The sequence below is a fragment of the Lolium rigidum genome, chromosome 2, assembly GCF_022539505.1.
Source record: "Lolium rigidum isolate FL_2022 chromosome 2, APGP_CSIRO_Lrig_0.1, whole genome shotgun sequence".
In the NCBI taxonomy this organism is placed as follows: Eukaryota; Viridiplantae; Streptophyta; class Magnoliopsida; order Poales; family Poaceae; genus Lolium; species Lolium rigidum.
Genome location: NC_061509.1, coordinates 256899967 through 256918908, shown reverse-complemented (window position 1 = coordinate 256918908; position 18942 = coordinate 256899967). Strand labels below are relative to the sequence as shown.

Below are 18942 nucleotides of genomic sequence, written 5' to 3'. Positions count from 1 at the left end.
GAGGTAGAACGGACGTTCTAGGATGGAAAGACAAGTCTTCCAAGCTATGCTAGTTGTGGAGTGAGAAACCCAGTCATTTTATATCCCAGGCTATAACAGTGTGAACTACCATGATTTATTATCGCCAATGAATGAAGCTATAACACGTTGCCAGTAGCAGAAGAAGAATACACCATGCACACAGTGGGGGCACGAGATCAGAGTAAAAAAATCAAGAGAAAGAATGTGCTATGTATCCCGCCTCAACCCCATATATATTTACAAATAAAAATGAGATGCTCCCATGAATACTACAGAGTTTTTGAGAAAGAAAACAATTACGGTATCTACCACTATTTTCTTTTCAATATGTAAGAAAAAGATTACCCTATCTACTCGCCCCTAGTACAAACGACCAAATAAACAGAATTGTGTGCTTCCGAAGCACTCCCAGATTACAGGCAATAACTTTTCTTTTCTTTTTTTTTTTTTGAACAAACAGGCAGCGGCTTGTTGTGAACACTGTCCTTTAGGTGGAGTGAGCGAAATGCTGTGAGAAGGCCCCCGTCTGAAGTGCTGAACCATACGTCTCTCCTCACCATCTAATCTGCTACTCCAATCCGTCCATTGACTATTTGGAAACGGTGTTGTGTGATTTTCCAAGCAGCTAGGAATGCATGACACAGCGCCATAGTGGTCTCAAAACCAGAAAGTGTCACCATCGTTAACCCACTGCACAAAATGCTGGGGCAAATTCTGAACCTCAGCAACTTGGTTTTCCTGAAAAGTTTCAGATTAAGTGATTAATTTTGTTTGTTGGAACACATGAAACGATCATGAAGAGAACAAAGTGCGGGGATTGTATGCTCACCATGGTCCCAGGAGTTATGGCACTAATGACATTCTCAGTTGAACGGTGGGCATCTGGCGAGCTAATTGCAATTGACCTGTTCATGGTTTACCATTGCCACGGTGAGAAAAGAATATTGTTTTTCTCGACATTGTCATAGCAGTACTAATAAGCACGAGATGAACAACACCACACACTAACCAAAATGGTTTAAATTACTTTGTGAATATGATTTGATTTCTTGTGATCAGTAATGCAAAGAGAGGTATGTGATCGCCAGAGAAAAAAGGACGTCAAACCGATGCAGAAATACTGTGTTTGATCTTGAAAGGATGGTTATGTGATTGCCAGAGCAAAAGGGCATCAAACTGATAATAGTAAAGTTAACCAATGGTATGCTTCAATTAAATATCTTTGTTCCTTTTATGTTTTGCCTAGGCTGAGACAAACATAAGTACTTACGGAACAATTTACTGTTATTGAGGAAATGAGAGGAAATGAGTGGAGATTTGGTGCACATGGCACATGGGGCACCAGCAATCCCGTTTCTTAAAAAAATCGAAAATCATATTTCTAAGTTTCAAAAAAATCTGATAAATAAATCAGGATGTAGCTAGTATCAATTGGAAAAAATGTGTATTTTTGGCTACACAAAAATGATAAAAATGTGGATCCGATTGTCACATTTTCAAATCTCAAAAAATATCAGATTTTCTCATTTTTGTGTAGCCCATAATAAAAAGAATTTTTCATTACGATTTTGCAGGCTTGTGAGATATATAATTGAAAAAGTTCAGAATTGTTTTAAAAAAATCAGAAGTTGTAAATATGATTTATGCAAATTTTAATATAGAGGGATCACTGGAGCTCATGTGCCAACTTTTCGGAAATTAGACAGTTAAAGAGTAAGGTGTTGAGCATGCATGGGAGAGACAATAACAGAACTAAAGTAAAACAACACCAAAATTGACCTTTCATCGCTTGAATTGCCTGAATTTGAAAGCCATTCAGGATCCAGGAAGTTTGAATCACCCGAACCATTGCAATAATCAAATTGACTGTCTGGGACATGATGTATATGATTATCAGACACTGTTGGGGTATATCTGCAATAGGTTTTAGAGAAGAATATACTGGTCAAATATAATGATGAACCTATACTAAATTGAAATGCCACTGTTTTACACTTTTACTTTCTAGTAAACTATTGACTATCGATAAAGAATCAAACTGAATGTATAAAGCCTGAATAAACAGAAGCTGACCTCAAATTTGACACCTCACTTTCAAATGGTTGTGAAATCTCATTTTCGTCCACCAAATCAGACTCCATTTTTGAAGGTTGTAACTCATTAATGACATCAGGTTGTGCTCCATTCAACAATTCATTACTTCCGCCAGATATAGATGCATTGCTTACACAAAGAAGGCTGCCCTCTGATTTCACTTTTGGTATTGGATTGTCACTGTGACATCAAAATAAATAGTCAATGACACGAAGGTCCTTACTGATCTACAAAAGGCATGTTTCGTTCTAACTAAACCTTGAGCGGCCTTCAAATGTAAGAACTGGGAAATCTACCAAAAGTAAATGAGCTAAAAGGTCCTCATGGTGCTCAATAGTGTGAAAACTGGTACAAATTTAAGCCTGACCAAAACTTTTATAGAAAAACATATATATCTACACTACTGCAAGATATCATAATATGACCAATCACTGACTTTTTGCCACTGCCTTAAACAACTAAATACCGACTGTATCATGATACTAAAACACCTGTGTGTGTTTAACAGTAGCGTAACACTGCCAGAAGATTATAAAGTTTTAGCCCATAAAGGGGTTAATATGTAATGCACCATAGTGGCAATGAAATAATGGGGATAAGAATTATTTGTATGCTCTCAATTTCCAACCGCACAAAAGAACACTGAAATAATGTTTGTCAAATGACTCCGCATTTGAATTGGTGACTCGCAAGGGATTGTTCATCACAGAAATTTTCATTTATACACCAAACTCTTTGGATTGCATGCATGAGAAGCATCGCACAAATTTATTGTTTGGATAATCTCAGGTAGATAAGACCGCAAATAACTAGGTGACTCATGTTTACCCTGTATGATCCAACGGTTCATTGTTATGTTCCTCAGAAGATGATTCTAGCTCCCAGAGTGCAGGATTTCCCTGCTCCGGTTGGAAGTACCCCAAAAATCTGAAAAATATATAAAAAAAACAAACTCAATACTTCATTGAAACAATGGGTTCTGCAAAGTGGGCATGGATACTCAGTAAAACATACAAGTTTATGGCTGCCTGTTTGTTAGCATCGATACAGGCATTGCTGTAGTGTCGTTGTAGTGTTCTGAAGAACTCTTGTGATCGTATAAAAAGCTTCAAGTGGCCCCTCTTTGCAGAGAATATCTTCAAAAAAATACCAAATCAAAAAAAATAATAGAACAGTGTTGGGTGCAGTTAAACATGAAACAAAATATAAAGATAGAAAACGATGGATTAATTGACAAGCAGTAAGAAGAATACATTCACCACTTAAAGATAGACAATTTGCTATTAAAACTGAATGATGATCCACATTAAATGAATATTTATTTTTAAAATTATGGAGATCTTGATAAAGTAATAAACAAAATATTACAATCAGCACAGTTTTCCCCTTCATGTATGCCTGTATGGGGTTCTGTTCAACGTTCAGTACCATGATCAATTACTCTTCGTTAAGGTTCAGAGGAAAGCGATGCATCCAGAAACCATAGAACACATATATGATGACCATTTAACTTTTTGTCGCAGTTCAATATGTGGAACTACTTGTCCCTGGCATCTTAGGAGACTATATGATGCTTAACAAGATAAGGCTATAGCACATCTTATTATTCACATCAAAGGAACCGAGTTTTTTCAATAGAACAATGATTACGAACATGATCCATGCATGGTCAATACTTGTATGGGAAGAAAGTGTCTTCGCACGTCCAGATGGTGTACTTAAGCTATCGAAAGAATTTATTGCTTAAACTTGAAATCTGAAACTAAAATTGACTAAATCCCCTTCCTACAATTATAACCAAAGAATATAGAAAAAATATACCACATCATTCTTTCTTAACCAGCATTTTGGTCATCTAAACTTAAATGGATAACTCAAATGAACATTTGTTCCTAGATCAATCCATATTCACTACACGGAATGTCGGAATCACAAATTCACAATAGCTCATCTTGCTATTTGTGTACTTAGCTGTTTCAAAAGATATAGTGGGTTTTTGTCAAATACCTTATTATGAGCAGCCGACCCGCTATACTGTACAGCAAGTGTGTCGCCCATCCTCTCATAGAAGTGCATTAAATGATGAGCCAAAGGAGCACCTAAACCAAGTTCTGGGGATTCTACACAACCAAGTGCATGCAACTGATGTCCAAGCGCAGCTAAACCATATGCATACTGAGCAACATTTGTACGATCCAAGCAGTCTATACAGTTTGTCCGCAAGACACCTTTTTGGAATATCGGTGGTTTTAGTTGGGGTAATTCACTGGTTTCAGGTTTGTCTTCTGCAGTTCCATTGCCAGAGGAATCAGAACTGCCTGAAATATCTTCTTGGGATATGTCACTATTACTCTCATCACAGCAATATGGATCGTGGCTGTTCCTATAAAGAAATAGAGAAAATGAGATTAAATGCATAAAGAAGAGCAGTGACCATTCTTGAAATAGAAGAGCACAACAGAACTCAAAGTATCAACTATGTAGCAAATAAAACCATAATGGGGAAATAATAATAATGATCAACTCACAATAGGGCAGGCCAGTGAGCAGTCTCAGACTCTGAAGGTGGTGCAACTTGACAATAGAAAAACTCCGTCAACCTCAGAGCCCGAAATGCCACTTTCAAAAGAACATCAAGGACATTTGTAGGTTTTCTGAAACAAAAGTGTCAATAATGCATGCTACAAAATATTAATATGTTGAAATAAAATATGAGAAATGTAACAATCAATACCCTTGAGAGTTTTTATGAAGATCCCAATGTAAGAACCGCAGATGGTTCTCCTCTGAATCAAATTCGTTTATGATCCGTATCGCCTTATCAAATTCCCGACGAAGTATTGACTCCCGTCTTTCGCGTGTCTTATATGTAAACAACGACAGTAAAATAATAAAACAAGTCAAATTAGCAATCATGTTTCAGGATATCTAAAATGTTACTACTTCAGAACAAGATGGTACAACTCACCTTAATCAAGTTTAATATAATGATAGGGTTGCCATATCTTTTTCTAAGATTTTCGAAATGAAGCTTGGTAGCTTCATAATTTTTGTCCTTCTCAGCATGCACTGGCAAACAAGAAATGTTTATTTACAAATATGTTGATGATACTACATACATAATAGGTAAGTTGAGGAGCTTACATGTGATATCAGGTTTAATATGTAACTTTGATGTATCCTGTGACCAGAATAGTGGGATCGAACCCCTGTTCTGCACGACAGAACTTACTTCTGTAGGCCTAGTCACAGCTTCGTAAACAATTTGCTCAGTCTCAACATCATTTGCTACCCGGCCCTTCTTATTCACTCCCCTCTTTAAATATCTATTCAACATTCAGTTAAACCATTTCAATCCAAGTATCATGCCAAACTAATAAGAAATATTAAACAAAATGTTACAGATATGCAAACCTGGTGCCAGCATAATGTCTTGAGCGCCTAGCAATTAGCGTGAACATAACATCCTTCCCAGATATAGCAAATTTGTCCTAATAATATGGCATAAAAAGTAACATTCAGATCGAAATCTATTAATCTAAGGCTAGCACTTCACAGATTTGTTAGATACTTAGATACAATCATACAAAGTGGGGAAAAGAATGGATCGAGATCCATATTATATAGATAAATGAATAACTATGTGATTATGTTAAAAAGGCAACAAATGAGAAAGAAAATGGAAGTTTGAACTAACAGATTGCCTTTGGCAAGGAAAATGATTTCACCTATCTAGTGAACTATTGCCAGATATTAGTGAACTAAAAAGGTCTTAAATCCAGCCAAAGCTATTTGTATTTAATGTCTCTACTTTAGCATAGAAGAAGTTTCTCTTAAAAACACACCCAAAGGAAATAGTAGCAATTAAAGGCTACTTCCTTCAGCACATACCTGCTTAAAAAAACCATAGACTAATGCAACGGTCCACAGAGTACTTCTCAGACAATTGCGTATTCGCCGTGTAAGAAACTCATTCCACACAAAAGTTGACTCATATAATAACCACCCTTCTTGAGGATCAGTTAAATTCTTCTGAAGACTTCTCATGATAGGATATGAGTAACAGAAAAAGAAATCCTTTCTAAGATCAAGTGTGTTTAAAATCTTCTTGTATCTGTGTAGTTACAGAAAGAATTAGCTTGTTATAAGAGAATGAAATAGAAATAATTAGGAAATGGAATACTGGGATAAAACAGATAGTGTACTTTCTGGGCAATTGGCCACTAGAAAGTATAAAAGGACCTTACAATTTAGGAACTAGTTGGTGATATGGATCCATTACATAGTGAGACATTTGAGAGGAATAAGATGCCACACAACAATGAAAGCTCATTACTTTTTCAAGAGAACAGTTTAATACAATAATACTATACAGCTAGAAACTAACTTGAGATTTTCACTGATAAATTAAGTACAATCAACAAATTAAGTTCATAGGAAGCAAAAAAAAAAGATTGTTCATATATGTACTTTCATTAACGTAATTATCCTCAATCAACATGCAATTTAAGCACTTGAATGAACATTTTCGAGCATGCATATTAAACGGGATGCACAAACCTGTTCTCATCCTTGGAACTTAGAAAACTGGATCGAGATTTAGAATTTGCTAGCTCAACCATTGAAGTCTTAGTCACCTGGTACACTGGATGATCAAATATCTCCCCAATTTTTCTCAGTTCAGTGATAATTAACATGTAAAATGGCCCAAGGAACTTAACGAAACCTGAGAAAAAAAATCACTGTAAAATGCACATCTATAGAAGTTAATTAATTATCGATCTGCAAACAACAGGGAGAGAATAACTTACCAATGATGCCATAAAATTTTGTCACAAATTTTACCCCTCCAGTTGACCTGTGGTCTTCATCGAGATCATTTAAAAGTTCCTGGTATTCAGTTTCTGTATAGACAGTAGAACACTCGTCTATGTCAAGTTCTGGTGTTTCTGATCTATCGATCTTGAGTAATCTCCATAGTGTTTTGTCAGAATTAGTTCCAAAAATGTAGAACGTCTGCAAAAAAATAGTAATCATATTAAGCCCAATTCTGGTGTGGAGAATGAGTTAATGAACCAAGAAATTGATCAATTTCTCCATTGAATAAGTTATTCAAAAACTAACACGGTAAACAACAAGCTGATCTTATGTAAACATTACAGAGGAATTGAGAAGTTTCACCATCTATGAAGAAATTATGATGATATTACGTGTGAATTAGACTAAATGCTTTGTCGCCATTTTAGATGCTGCAAATCTAACAGAGCTGCTACCTTCTAGCATCAAATAACAACACAGAGAAGATCCTTTTTGAAAAAAAAAAAATGCTGCATAAACTGTATTCAACAATGTATTAAAACCTCAGGCCTTTTAATGGTCAGCCAATCTATAAAGTTGCATTTATATCTATAGATGGAGAAAAAATTACAGGTGGTGGGAGAAGGAGCAGGAAGCACGCGAAGGAGGAGACACTCGAACTCTCGTATTTTAATATCAGCGGGCCAGAACAGGATGGCGTCTCAGCATAGCTGGCACAGGCGATGGCGGAGCCAGAGCTGTTTGTGGTCAACCATCATGCCTATAGCCTGAGAACTGGCGAGGCAGATATCCCACAAGGCCACAACAAGAGGAGGATGAGTGTGTTCCTACCAACGGGGGAAGAAACACGTAACCACTGAGCATAGAAATCCGCAGCCGTCGGCCATATTAAAACGAGGAGGCCACAAGGTGAATTCCCAGGAGGCAGGGGGAGATAATATGAGAAGGCAGCGAAGTTTCAGACGATGTTTCATCCAAACTATGTCAACAACATGAAGCCCGCAAACACTAGTAGTTAGAAACATATCTCGACTCTCATCAAGCAAAGCTCTGACTCCCTCCGTTAAGTAACCACAAAATCGAATGGCAATCCCTTCAAGGGATCTCCCAATCCACATCTCGCACACATTACAAGTGTTCCTCGAAAGAGCATTTCCGGAATCATGCACCCGGACCACGCAAAGGGAACTCTCGCATGCTGACTTACTCCGCAAGGGGAGAAGCTTCCGCGAATACCATACTTTGACATCAAAGCTAAGCTACCACACACCAACGGGCAAACCAATCATCCGTTGCGAGCAGCAGCTAGAGGTTCCGAAGCAAACGGACCTGAAGGGCGTCTACGGAAAATCACTAGCCTCTCACGAATCACAGGAACGAACCGCTCCGTCGCCACGCGACATCACCGGGAGGGAGCGAGAAGCGGGATGCGGAAACCTTACCGACTCGCTCTCGTAGAGCTCGAAGCTCTGCAGGCAGGCGGCCTCCGCCTCCTGCGGCTTGGGCTGCGCCGCCGCAGACGCCGTCGCCATGGAACGCCGGGCGGATCAACCGTCTGGGCCGCCTCGGGCCCTGCCGCCGCCGCAGTCCGGAACGGGATCACCGCCCCGCGTCGTCCCCTCGGAACCCCAAATCCCCCGCCGGCAGCTTGAGGTAGAGCATTCGCCGCCGGGCCGCCGCGAATCAGAGCAGCTCCGCCCCGCTGGCCCCGAGAAGCTTCTGGAGATTCGGCGCTGGGAGAAATTTGGCAGGGATGAGTTGGCGGAGGAGGAGGAGAAGAAGAAGGAGATGATGGTATGGTGTGGCGAATAACAGGTTGTTGTTACGGCAATTTGTTAACCCCGTTGATGAGGTAACACGGGCCGTAACACGTCTGGGAGATTTTTTGGGAGGGAATATTCGTGTTATATAGCTTTATTTATAAATGGAGGACAACTACTCTGAACAATCGCCGGCTATGGAGAAGTTTATGCATAGACTTGACTGGATCTCGAGGGAATATATATTGCAAACTGCTATATTTTCGGGTGCCACCTATCGCCATTGATTCGAGAGCATTATTGAGGAAAGGGTTAATGTGTTTTTTTTGTATTGTAAGTTACGCGCGTTTGAGTTTTCTATTAAGATATGGCGCAGAGAGTGAAATTTTGAGTTTAAAACATTCCAAGTATTCGACCGTTGTGAAACCATATGTTCGTTGATGGTTTTTGTAGCAGCACACGGGAGCTGGAGAATTCGGTGCCTCGCGATGGGACATAAGAGAAATGCAAATGCTACTATCTTCGAAACGAGAATTACGTAAAGATGCATTCATTCTGAAGAAGGAAAAGATAAAAGTTATAATACGGAGTTCGAATTTCTGTTTTCCCGCGTAAAATAAAACCCTAGGCCCCAGACCACCGTCTTCCCGTTGTCGTTATCCAACTATATGCCAAAAATTCCGTTTTTCACAATGTACGGAAAAACGATGCAAGTGACCACACCAGAAATTGAAATTCATCTTCTAGATAAAAATATTACAACAATCAACTCACAATCCTTATTCAACTATTATGTTAAAAGAGTAAGGAATTCAATGAAAAGGATAAATAGAATAATTCTTGACTAAGGAACTTTATATATGGAAGAAACTGGAATTCAGCTAAAAGATCTTGAAATTTTATCTCAGCGTGACAGCTGACAGCTAACACATCATTAATTTGAGAGCATTATTGAGGAAAGGGTTAACATGTTTATGCATTATAGTCACGCGTGTTTTGATTTTCTATGAACGCGCAACGAGGGGAGTAAAATTCGGAGTTGAGCCTTTTAACGTATTCGTAGTGAAAACAATATGTTGGGTGATAAAATTTTAGTAACATGCTATCTCTAAATGAGAGCTAGAGAATTGGACGACTCGGCGATGAGACATAAGAGAAAAGCAAATGCTACTATCTTGAGTACAAGCTGTAAGTAAAGATGTATTCATTCTGAATGAAGGAAAACAAAACGTTATATTACGAAGCTCAAACTTTGATTTCTCGCGTAAAATAAAACCCTAGGTTTCGTACAACGATTCAGTTGTTGTCTTTATTCGACTATACAACATAATTTTTTTCCTTTTCCCAATGTACCGCAAAATGATGTAAGTGACTATATAAAAAGTAGAAATTCACCTTCTAGCGAAAAACATTACAACACCCAAACCATAACCATTGTTCAATTATTTGTGTTAAAAGAGTAAGGAATTCAATGGAATATAAATCGAATGCTTGATGACTAAGGAACTTTATGTATGGAAGGGAAATGGATTTCAGTGGAAAGATGTTGAAACTTTTTTTCCGTGTGACACCGACCATCATTATCTTAAGAGCATTCTTGAGAAAAAAATGATAATATGTTTTACATGATACATTTGACATTATTATAAAGCAATGGCGGTGGCAAAATATCGAATTCAGAACTTTCTAGTGTTTTGTAATTGGTAGTAAAGTTTTAATATTTTTGGTATATTTTTATATAGCATACTAAGTCCACATGAAGAAAAGAGAATTTGACTACTTGGCAAAATATAATTATGATTGTTGTTATCTTCACATAAATGGAGTAAATACTATTGTGTTGACAATTAGTACGTTGAAGAATTAAAGATATATTCAGAACTAGAAAAAAAAGGTATAGTAATGGTATGGATGTTAGGTTATCCTTTCCCACAAGAAAATCATAACTTTTGTACTCAGACTTTGTCATCACTTTTCTCGTAAACGACATAAACCTTTCGTGTTTAGAGTATATGGTACAACGAAACGAGTGGACGTGTCAAAACAGAAATTTGGGCATTAGAGAAAAGCATGTAAAGAATCAAGCTACATTCTTCATTCAGTTATCCATGCTATGAGACAAAGACTTTCAACCATACAACACGTATAATTAAAAGTGTCTATCAGTATGTTGTCTAAATTTTTGCATATATCTTCCACTTTCTTCATGCCTCCGGACCAACATTAACTCCATCTTCATCCCATCTAACTTGGCTTATGAACTACTATGGTTTAAAACCTGCATGCACTTAGGTTCAACTAGAGAAAATTTCAGATAACCGCGAATTAGCAAAAAGGAAATTCTTTTTAAGATACGCTACATAATAAAACGAAATAGGTGACCAATTCGAAGAACAGGAACACCTGGAGAAAATCAAACAAGAAAACACCCTAAAACCAATTGTATATCCGTTGTTAAACAGCAACTCATTCCCGTTGAAGAAAAAGCAGCAATGCAGTCGATACAAATTCAGAAAGGCAGTACAAACAGGCACTTTGCAGACCATATGCTAGGTCTTTGCAATCGATCCCAGAAATGTGGTTCTTCGATCTGTTGACGAGCCGCAGGAACCGATTCCAGGGTCGACCACGAACACGTCAGCACAGGTGCCTTGTCAACACGAGCCAGCTGGACAGACCGGGCCCGAGCCGTTGACCTGCGGACGTGGCGTGGCCCGGTTGGTGGCCCGGTGTCTTGCGTGTCGGGGCGGGCGCCTCAATGATTGTCGCCTGCGGCCCGAGTCTCTGGAGCCCTACATGGGGTCGTACTCGTACACACGCTACGTTACGTCGTGCCCATGCTGTGGAGAGCGTGCAAGCGAGCTCATTAAACTCAATGTTTTAAAACAGAGACTTTGTGGGTGCATGGCGTCAAGCTATATACTACGTACGATAGAGTGGTGTAGGTTCGTCAGCAAGATTATTGGCATTGACACTATTCCTCCGTGGTGGAAATATGCATAGAGAATATACCTACGTATCCAGACCGCTGTTCGATGTCTCTGATTTAGCATCGATTTCTAAGCAAATTCAAGTTCTTACAATTTGACCGTGACAAATGTTTGCCTCGTATGACAATTGTTCGCACCTTTTACCACGTATCCATCATTTTCTATTCTTCTTCACTCTATTTTTTTCTTCAAATAGACAGGGCGGAGCCGTATGCGTTGATTGGACGGACAACCGGAGGGTTTTTATATTCATTAGCAATGTATCCGATAGGGCGCGGGAGCAATGTTGTGCAACTAGTCAAGTATGCATGTTCCATTGTCACGGCTATAGAATTTGATTCAGTATGGTGAAATTTAAATAATTTGGTAACAACCCCTAATGAAAACACATCCCAATTGTCTGCACAAAAAATACAAAAATATATGTAAAAGTTGTCATGGCACAGATAATTAGGAGGTGAAATCTCGAAATATCATTCAACCGGGTAACTGGTTCTCAATAAGTATCTGATTGGGCGCGGCAGCAGCGCTGTGCAACTAGCCAAAATATGTTGGTTCCACTGTCACGATTACATAGAATTTGATTGAATGTGATGGAACTTACATAATTTGGTAGCCCTAGTGAAAACACATCCGACTTGTCTATCCAATGAGTTGACATGTCCTAATTTTTTAGTTTCCAAAAAATAAAAATAGTTGGTAAAAGTTGTCATGTCATAGCTAATTAGTAGGTGAATTCTTGAAATATTGTTCAACCGGGCAAATGGTTCCCAATGAGATTACAACCCCATTTACTCTTAACTTCCTCTTACATGCGTGAATGTCAACCTAGAGGTATTAAATGGCATGGGACATCACTTTGGATAAGTGGTGGGGCTTCCATAGAACCAGGGGGCATATGCCCCCCATCCCCACCCCAAAAGGTTCATAAAGATCTCCCTAGTTTTAGGCTAAAACTTTAAATACTACTCAAACTTTAAGCATCTATGCCAAGTTAAGACAGTGCGCTCACACTCAACCGCTTTCGAATGGTGTTGAGCAAACAATGGTAGAAATATACATCTACTTCGATCGTTCCGCCTCGGTTGTACTAAGGGACGAGCGACATCATCATGTATGGATAGACACCATGGTGTGCTCATGTGGTGATGAGATTACTCCTATGCGGGGGGAAACTGGGTTAGCTTAAATTCAACGACAATCTTTGGCGTGTCAATGTTAACCCAATGTATCTTCTTCGAGGCTATAGCATTTGCCCAACTCTCTCAAAGATGACATAAATGACATGGTTTGTTGCAATCGGAGATGCTAACGATTCTAGTGGAAACAAAATAATCATTGAATGCACAAGAAAAGACTGATGATTAACTAGACAAATGCAAGCAAGTCGTCGCTGGTAAGATCAATGAAATGCACGAGACATGCTATATCCGACAATGCATAGGACCTCGGTCCCTCGCAACGCGTTACTGATAAACATGTTGTAACTTTCGAACATAAGTTGTATTGAACTGCAGAAAATAAGGCCAACTAGCCATAGTTGTCTTGGTATAGCAAATAAAATGCTTCGCGCTTGTTTGGAATTAATTTTAATACTGACTAGCCATCTATTTATGCCTAATGACACTAAAGGGCCCGATCAAGCTGTTGTTGTGAGCCAAGAGTACATTTCAACTCAGATCAAGCAAAACCTGACAAAAGCTCGTAGACTTGTTTTTCTAGATGGTGAATGTGTGTATATGCTCCAAATCAAGTGTGTCATGCAACTGAGCTATGTAATTATGCCGATATTTTGCAAAAGATATCTAATTTGAACAAACAAACAAAAAGGAATAAGACGTCTTGCAGTATGCCTTTGATGGTCTCCCATATGCAAACCTTATCATGATGGGACAATGGTAGAATTATGACTTTGAGTGACAAATAATTTGCACTTACAAAGTATGCCAAGAAAATGAATTGGAAAGCTAAATATCAATATCAGGTCCAACTTAGGTTATCAAAGGTCACCGCACTTGGAACAAAATTGTTGTTTAGGAGTGAAGAAGGCCTCTACCACGTGTGCCAAGAATCATGATTGATGGCTTCAGTTGCTCTGTTTATCTGCAAAATAACCATCCCCGTGTCCCCTTCAACAATGCGTGTCTTGGTATGGGCTTTGTAAATTTCCCAATGAAAGACCCATCTATCTACTGGTTATGGAAATTAATTATGACATATGTAAGCACTACAAGAAGCATGCGTAAATTTCATCGAAAAGGTGCCCTTAACAATGAGGGTGGACTCTAAGCTTGCAAGAAAACACATGATGCACACAAATGAAGTTGTTGCATAATAGGTGCTCCTATGTGCAACACAATAGTAATGATACACATAATAGGTAACATAGCATACAGGTGACGCCTTGAATGCCTCAATTGCGAAATTTGTCATTAGTTCCTGACTTCTTTCATAACTCAAAACTACAGAAGAAATTCTACTTCAAAATTGTACATCACCAACACAAAATTGTTCTTCATATTTCAGCCCATGTTTTCAGTTGAGCGTACAACATTAAAGAAGAAAATTCTCAAAATGTCATCAAAAGATTGTTGACTGCTAGTTGACCATCGAATCTCTTGTGTAAATACTAGCTAGTATGCCTTTGATGCATTTTTTAATATTTTGACAAAACGAAAACTTCACGCTAAAGAACTTTGACAAAGTTTCGGCTTGATATTTTGACATTTTGCAACAGAATACGTGTGAGCTATAAAAAGAACTTCGTGCCCGAAAACATCATATTTGAATAAAGTTTCTAATGGAATAACTTTTATCGGAAATGGCACATGTATCATTTGTTAAATTTACTGTCAAAGTTAGAGCATGCCAAATTAATTAGTCGCCACATGCATTGGGACAGAGACCCTCGATCAAGTTTTTTTTTTCCAAGGGGATATGGAGGGCTTTTCTTCGTTTGCCGTTTATATATATAGGGATCACGTGTACGTAGCTTCTTCTCTAACCAACTAAGTTATGGCCATTAAGCAAGTCCACTGAACAGGGCAAACAGGCGAACGATAAGCTTGAAAATGGCCATGTGCTCCTTGCTGTCTGAATTTTCTGAATTATGTGCTCACATCAAATAAAATCCTGCAGATATATGAATCATCGATCGTGCGTATAAACAGGAAGGGATCGCTGCGCCGTTTCGTGTTCACATCCACGCATTATCATCACACGTACGTTAGTTAATAGCCGCTGGATCGGCACGGTTAGGCGGTTGAAGGAGAAGGTCTCGATGGTCTTGGAATTGGCCAGCTCGCTAGCTGGACGTGTTAACGTTGTGATCCGGTCTTGCACGCGAAAGCGAGAGGAAATGGTAAAAAAACGTGATCTTCGGCTCAGCTGATCGACGCATGACTCACGTGCGATGCCATGCATGTAATGTAGATGTACTAGTAGTAAAACCAACAGGAAGGAGAGAAGAAAAGATGGATGGAGACGCGGATACGCGGTACACGCACAGTGCCGCGGTGTGACGTGCCCGTACGTAGTACAGTAGGTGAACACGCATCCGAGAATTGTTCACTTCACGTCACACCATTAATATTTTATTTTGCTAGACGTCACGCCATTATTTTGTTTCATCGCAAAAACACTTCCCCTGCATTCCTTTGTTCTTTCACAAACTATCAATAATGTGTTGCGCTTGTGTCTAAATCCCAGATTACCACCATTAATATGTACTACCTCCTCCGATTCATATAAGTTGACTTAACTTTATCCAAATAGAAATATTTCTAGTTAACAAACGCGTTTAGATACATGCATCTGTATCTATATAAAGTTGAGTCAATCAATTTAAATCGGAGAAAGTAATAATTTAGATTAGTATTTGGGCTCGCTGAGTCGGTGATTAAGCCGCCATAATACCCATCGTGCATCCAGCTCATATTCCGGTCATACTTTGCTAGATCCAGCCATAGTTTCTGTCACATTTTTCCATTTCAAAGTTCCGAAAGAAAATTCATTTGATTGAAACAATGCACACTATTTAATCGGTGAAAGTTCGAGTGATTTCTCTTTTGCGAATACGCTGAAGCTTTGTGTGTCGATTGTATATTAGAAGAAAGAAAGGAACAGAGTTCTGACAAAGATTTGATGCACATGGGAACAAGTGTTCTCATTTTAGAAAAATAATCTTTATAAGTTTCATAAAATTCTAAAAAATGTTCGCATATAGTCAATGATATGTACCACAAACATGTAAAATATCAACTATTTATTAAACGAGGCAAAAGCTTTGTCTCATTCGAGTAATATCAACTTCAAATACTCCGAGGTAAACAAAAATGATAAAAGTGTAGATCTGACTAGTCATTTTCAAATCTCCAAAGTATATCAGGTTATGTCATTTTTTTCTCGCGCAAAATAAAAAGAATTTTATGTTAGAATTCTGCAAAATTGTGAGTGTATCACTTAATCTTCAAAATTATTTTCAATTTTTTTAATAACTTATAACTGTATCTTTTATTTTTTTAAATGGCGAGAGCACTAAAACTCGAAACCTAAAAGTACTTTTCAACATAGTTCTAAATACAGAGTTCGACACCACTAGGATGCGGTTACGCCACCATGGAAAAGCCTCCGATCAATGGTCCAAGCACTGCAAGGACAACCAGATGTGTATTCCCCGGCCCCAGGACCAGGTTCACCAGACTGACAGTTTGTTTTACCGCATGGGAAAAGTTCCAAACCGGCTTGGAAGGCTCTGTATGCTGTGATAGCTGAAAATTCACCTAATGCAGTCTTACTTTCATTGCACACTGTCGGGAGTCTCTTGGGTAGGCTTGTCAGCCTATGTCTTGCAACGCGTGCACGAGCTCCACTGTTCCAGGAACTGGGCGGCGGCGGAGGCACCGCGATACCTTCCACCGTCGGCAACAGAAGCCAATGTGTGGCCGCTTCCACGGGTCTTCATCGACCTCGACGAGGAGGACTAGGACCGGCTGGCAAAACCAACTGCGCGGCCACATTATCCATTTTTTTTATGTAAAAGAGGCACATATGTGTCCCTAAATATATATGTAAATTAAGTTTATTTCAATTTTTCATCTACTTTGTTTTTGCGGGTTTGGGCCATTGAGGCTCCTGGCAGCTGCAAACGGATGGATGCCTCTTCCGTGTCCACAAACCAACGCATACAAACTGAAATGGATTTATTTTGTGTTGAAAATATGGTGGCCCGTTGAAAATGGCCTCAAGACAATGGAGGAGCTAGCAGGATTGTCTCTATCGAATTCCCCATGACAAGGGTTTTTGAGGTACATGCATATGTCACTGCCGTCGATCGCCCGCTGTCAAGACGGGTACACGCAATGCATGAATCAGCCACACACACATCAGTCCGTAATTAAATCGGAGTGCCACTGTCACCAATTGCTTCCCGAATGGAGAGATCGAGGCCGGCGACGAGCATGGCCAGTGGCCGCGGCCGTTTGCAAGCCGTTCCTTTCGTGAAAGATTGTCGATCGATGCATGGTTGGTTGTTGCTTGTTCCCTTCTTGCCCGGCCGGCCGGTGTGGGACTTGGGCACGCAGACGAAGCTCCGTTGTTGTCATTGCTTCCCGTGTCCCTCCCCATCTTACCCAGCCTTCGTTCTCTCGCTAAAATTAAACATTCGAATTGACCACGTTTATGAAAACAACTAGATCATGGTGGCCGCGCCCGTCAATTATGTCAGAAGAATGACAGGGAATTATGTAAATATATGGAATTGAAATTTGCATACATGTTGACCCACCAGCTATCATGCATAATAGAAATATATATGACGCTTAGGACAATCAAAATATTTAATAAAGTAGTAAGTGCAAATATTTTTTTCTAAAGTTTGAAGTATATAATTGCAAAAATAAATACGGAGTAAATTAAAACAAAACTGTATAAATCACCACGTGCCATGTCGTTGAACCTAAATATATGACAACAATAAGAAGTACAAAATATTTCTTAGTAAGAGGTTTATCTTTCAGAGATCTACAAGGTTGGAACAAGATGCCATTAGTAAGAGATTCATATCTTTCAGGGATCTACAGAAGTGTGGAACAAGATGTCATTCCGACAAACAAGCTTCCTCAATGAGAATTATAGGATGCGAAGATAAAAGGGAGGTTCCTCTAAAAAAGATAAAAGGGAGGTTGCCCTTGTTATCATGTCTACAAAATCAAAATCGAGTCATTATTCCAACAATTTTGTTTCCATGAAGGCCTGAAAAGCACAAATTTATTTTCAGATTCATTTAGCATCTAAGCAAAATTATAAGCAATCGAACATGACTCAACCCATGGATTAAACTGACGCAATATTACTTGAGGGAAAGCAAGAGGGGTAGGAAAATGATCAATTAATTACTCTTCTCCAAGTATGAGTAGCCCTCGGAAATGTATCTTTGATACCTTTGTCAAGAACAACACATCCCATCACTACATTCTTCATTCTAGTGATTTGATACTGACGACATTGCCCAGAAAAGTATCCAGTCCACCTAAAATTTGAAAGTGCTCTACTGCTACCAAAATAAATTTGATGAAAAGACTTGACCTGACGGACGTGAGTAGCCTTCAGGAATATGAGAATGTCTATATGCAGCACTTGTACGTGTATGACATGCTGGTGTTCCAGGCGACCCTAACATTTCTTGCGCAGGTCTCGGATATGTCCCTCATCACGCTCTTCGTAATGACAGCCGTGATAACCTACATTTGCCTCTGTAGATGCAACAACCACCATGTAAATTAATTTTGCTAACATTCACATGTTCCCTTCGAATACCAAATTGAGAAACATACTGAATATGATTATCATGTTGCATGGATAAGGTTATTACGAAACTTGCATTTTTTTATCAAATTGAGTAAAGGAGATGCAGTACCTTTGGCCAGGGAGAGTGGAACAGCAGGGGATCGGTTGTGAGCATGTGATGAACTCCAGGTTTAGAAGAAGTTTGTGTGGATCCTGTACAGCAGCTCCTAGAGGGCTTTTAATCCTAGCCATCCAGATTCATCTGCAGATCTATCGCTGCCCTTTTTAATTCCCATGCATGAGGACTCAGCCATCATTGTTGAAGAGCTCCATCCGCGATTTATCTAAATTCGGATGTATCTAGACACTAAATACATATAGATACATCCAAATTTTAACAAATCTCATATGACTTTGGTTGGACGGAGGGAGTATTAGTGTTGGTTTGTTTTTGCATTGTTATATTTCAGGAT

At 39.1% G+C, this 18942-nt stretch overlaps 1 protein-coding gene across 1 annotated transcript; it reads right to left on the bottom strand.

The window, feature by feature from the left end:
* Positions 1 to 678: 678 nt before the first annotated feature.
* LOC124690809 (phosphoinositide phosphatase SAC2-like) lies at positions 679 to 8475 on the bottom strand. Its single transcript, XM_047224141.1, has 16 exons — positions 8376 to 8475; positions 6927 to 7131; positions 6676 to 6841; positions 6007 to 6229; positions 5530 to 5606; positions 5260 to 5441; positions 5084 to 5184; positions 4850 to 4977; positions 4644 to 4769; positions 4123 to 4498; positions 3130 to 3251; positions 2944 to 3042; positions 2095 to 2295; positions 1801 to 1935; positions 851 to 926; positions 679 to 759 (listed from the first exon to the last, which is right to left on the bottom strand). Exons 1-16 carry the CDS (start codon positions 8463 to 8465, stop codon positions 679 to 681), a joined length of 2388 nt encoding a protein of 795 aa, XP_047080097.1. The 5' UTR covers positions 8466 to 8475.
* Positions 8476 to 18942: the final 10467 nt, after the last annotated feature.

What these genes read in the sequence shown, in the direction of transcription:
- LOC124690809 (XM_047224141.1), bottom strand. Translation starts at nt 8,465, where the DNA reads ATGGCGACGGCGTCTGCGGCGGCGCAGCCCAAGCCGCAGGAGGCGGAG. An exon ending in TCTATGGTTTTTTTAAGCAG is followed by an intron (nt 5,607 to 6,006) that starts GTATGTGCTGAA and finishes CCATATTATTAG; the next exon opens with GACAAATTTGCTATATCTGG. An exon ending in CCATAACTCCTGGGACCATG is followed by an intron (nt 760 to 850) that starts GTGAGCATACAA and finishes GAAACTTTTCAG; the next exon opens with GAAAACCAAGTTGCTGAGGT.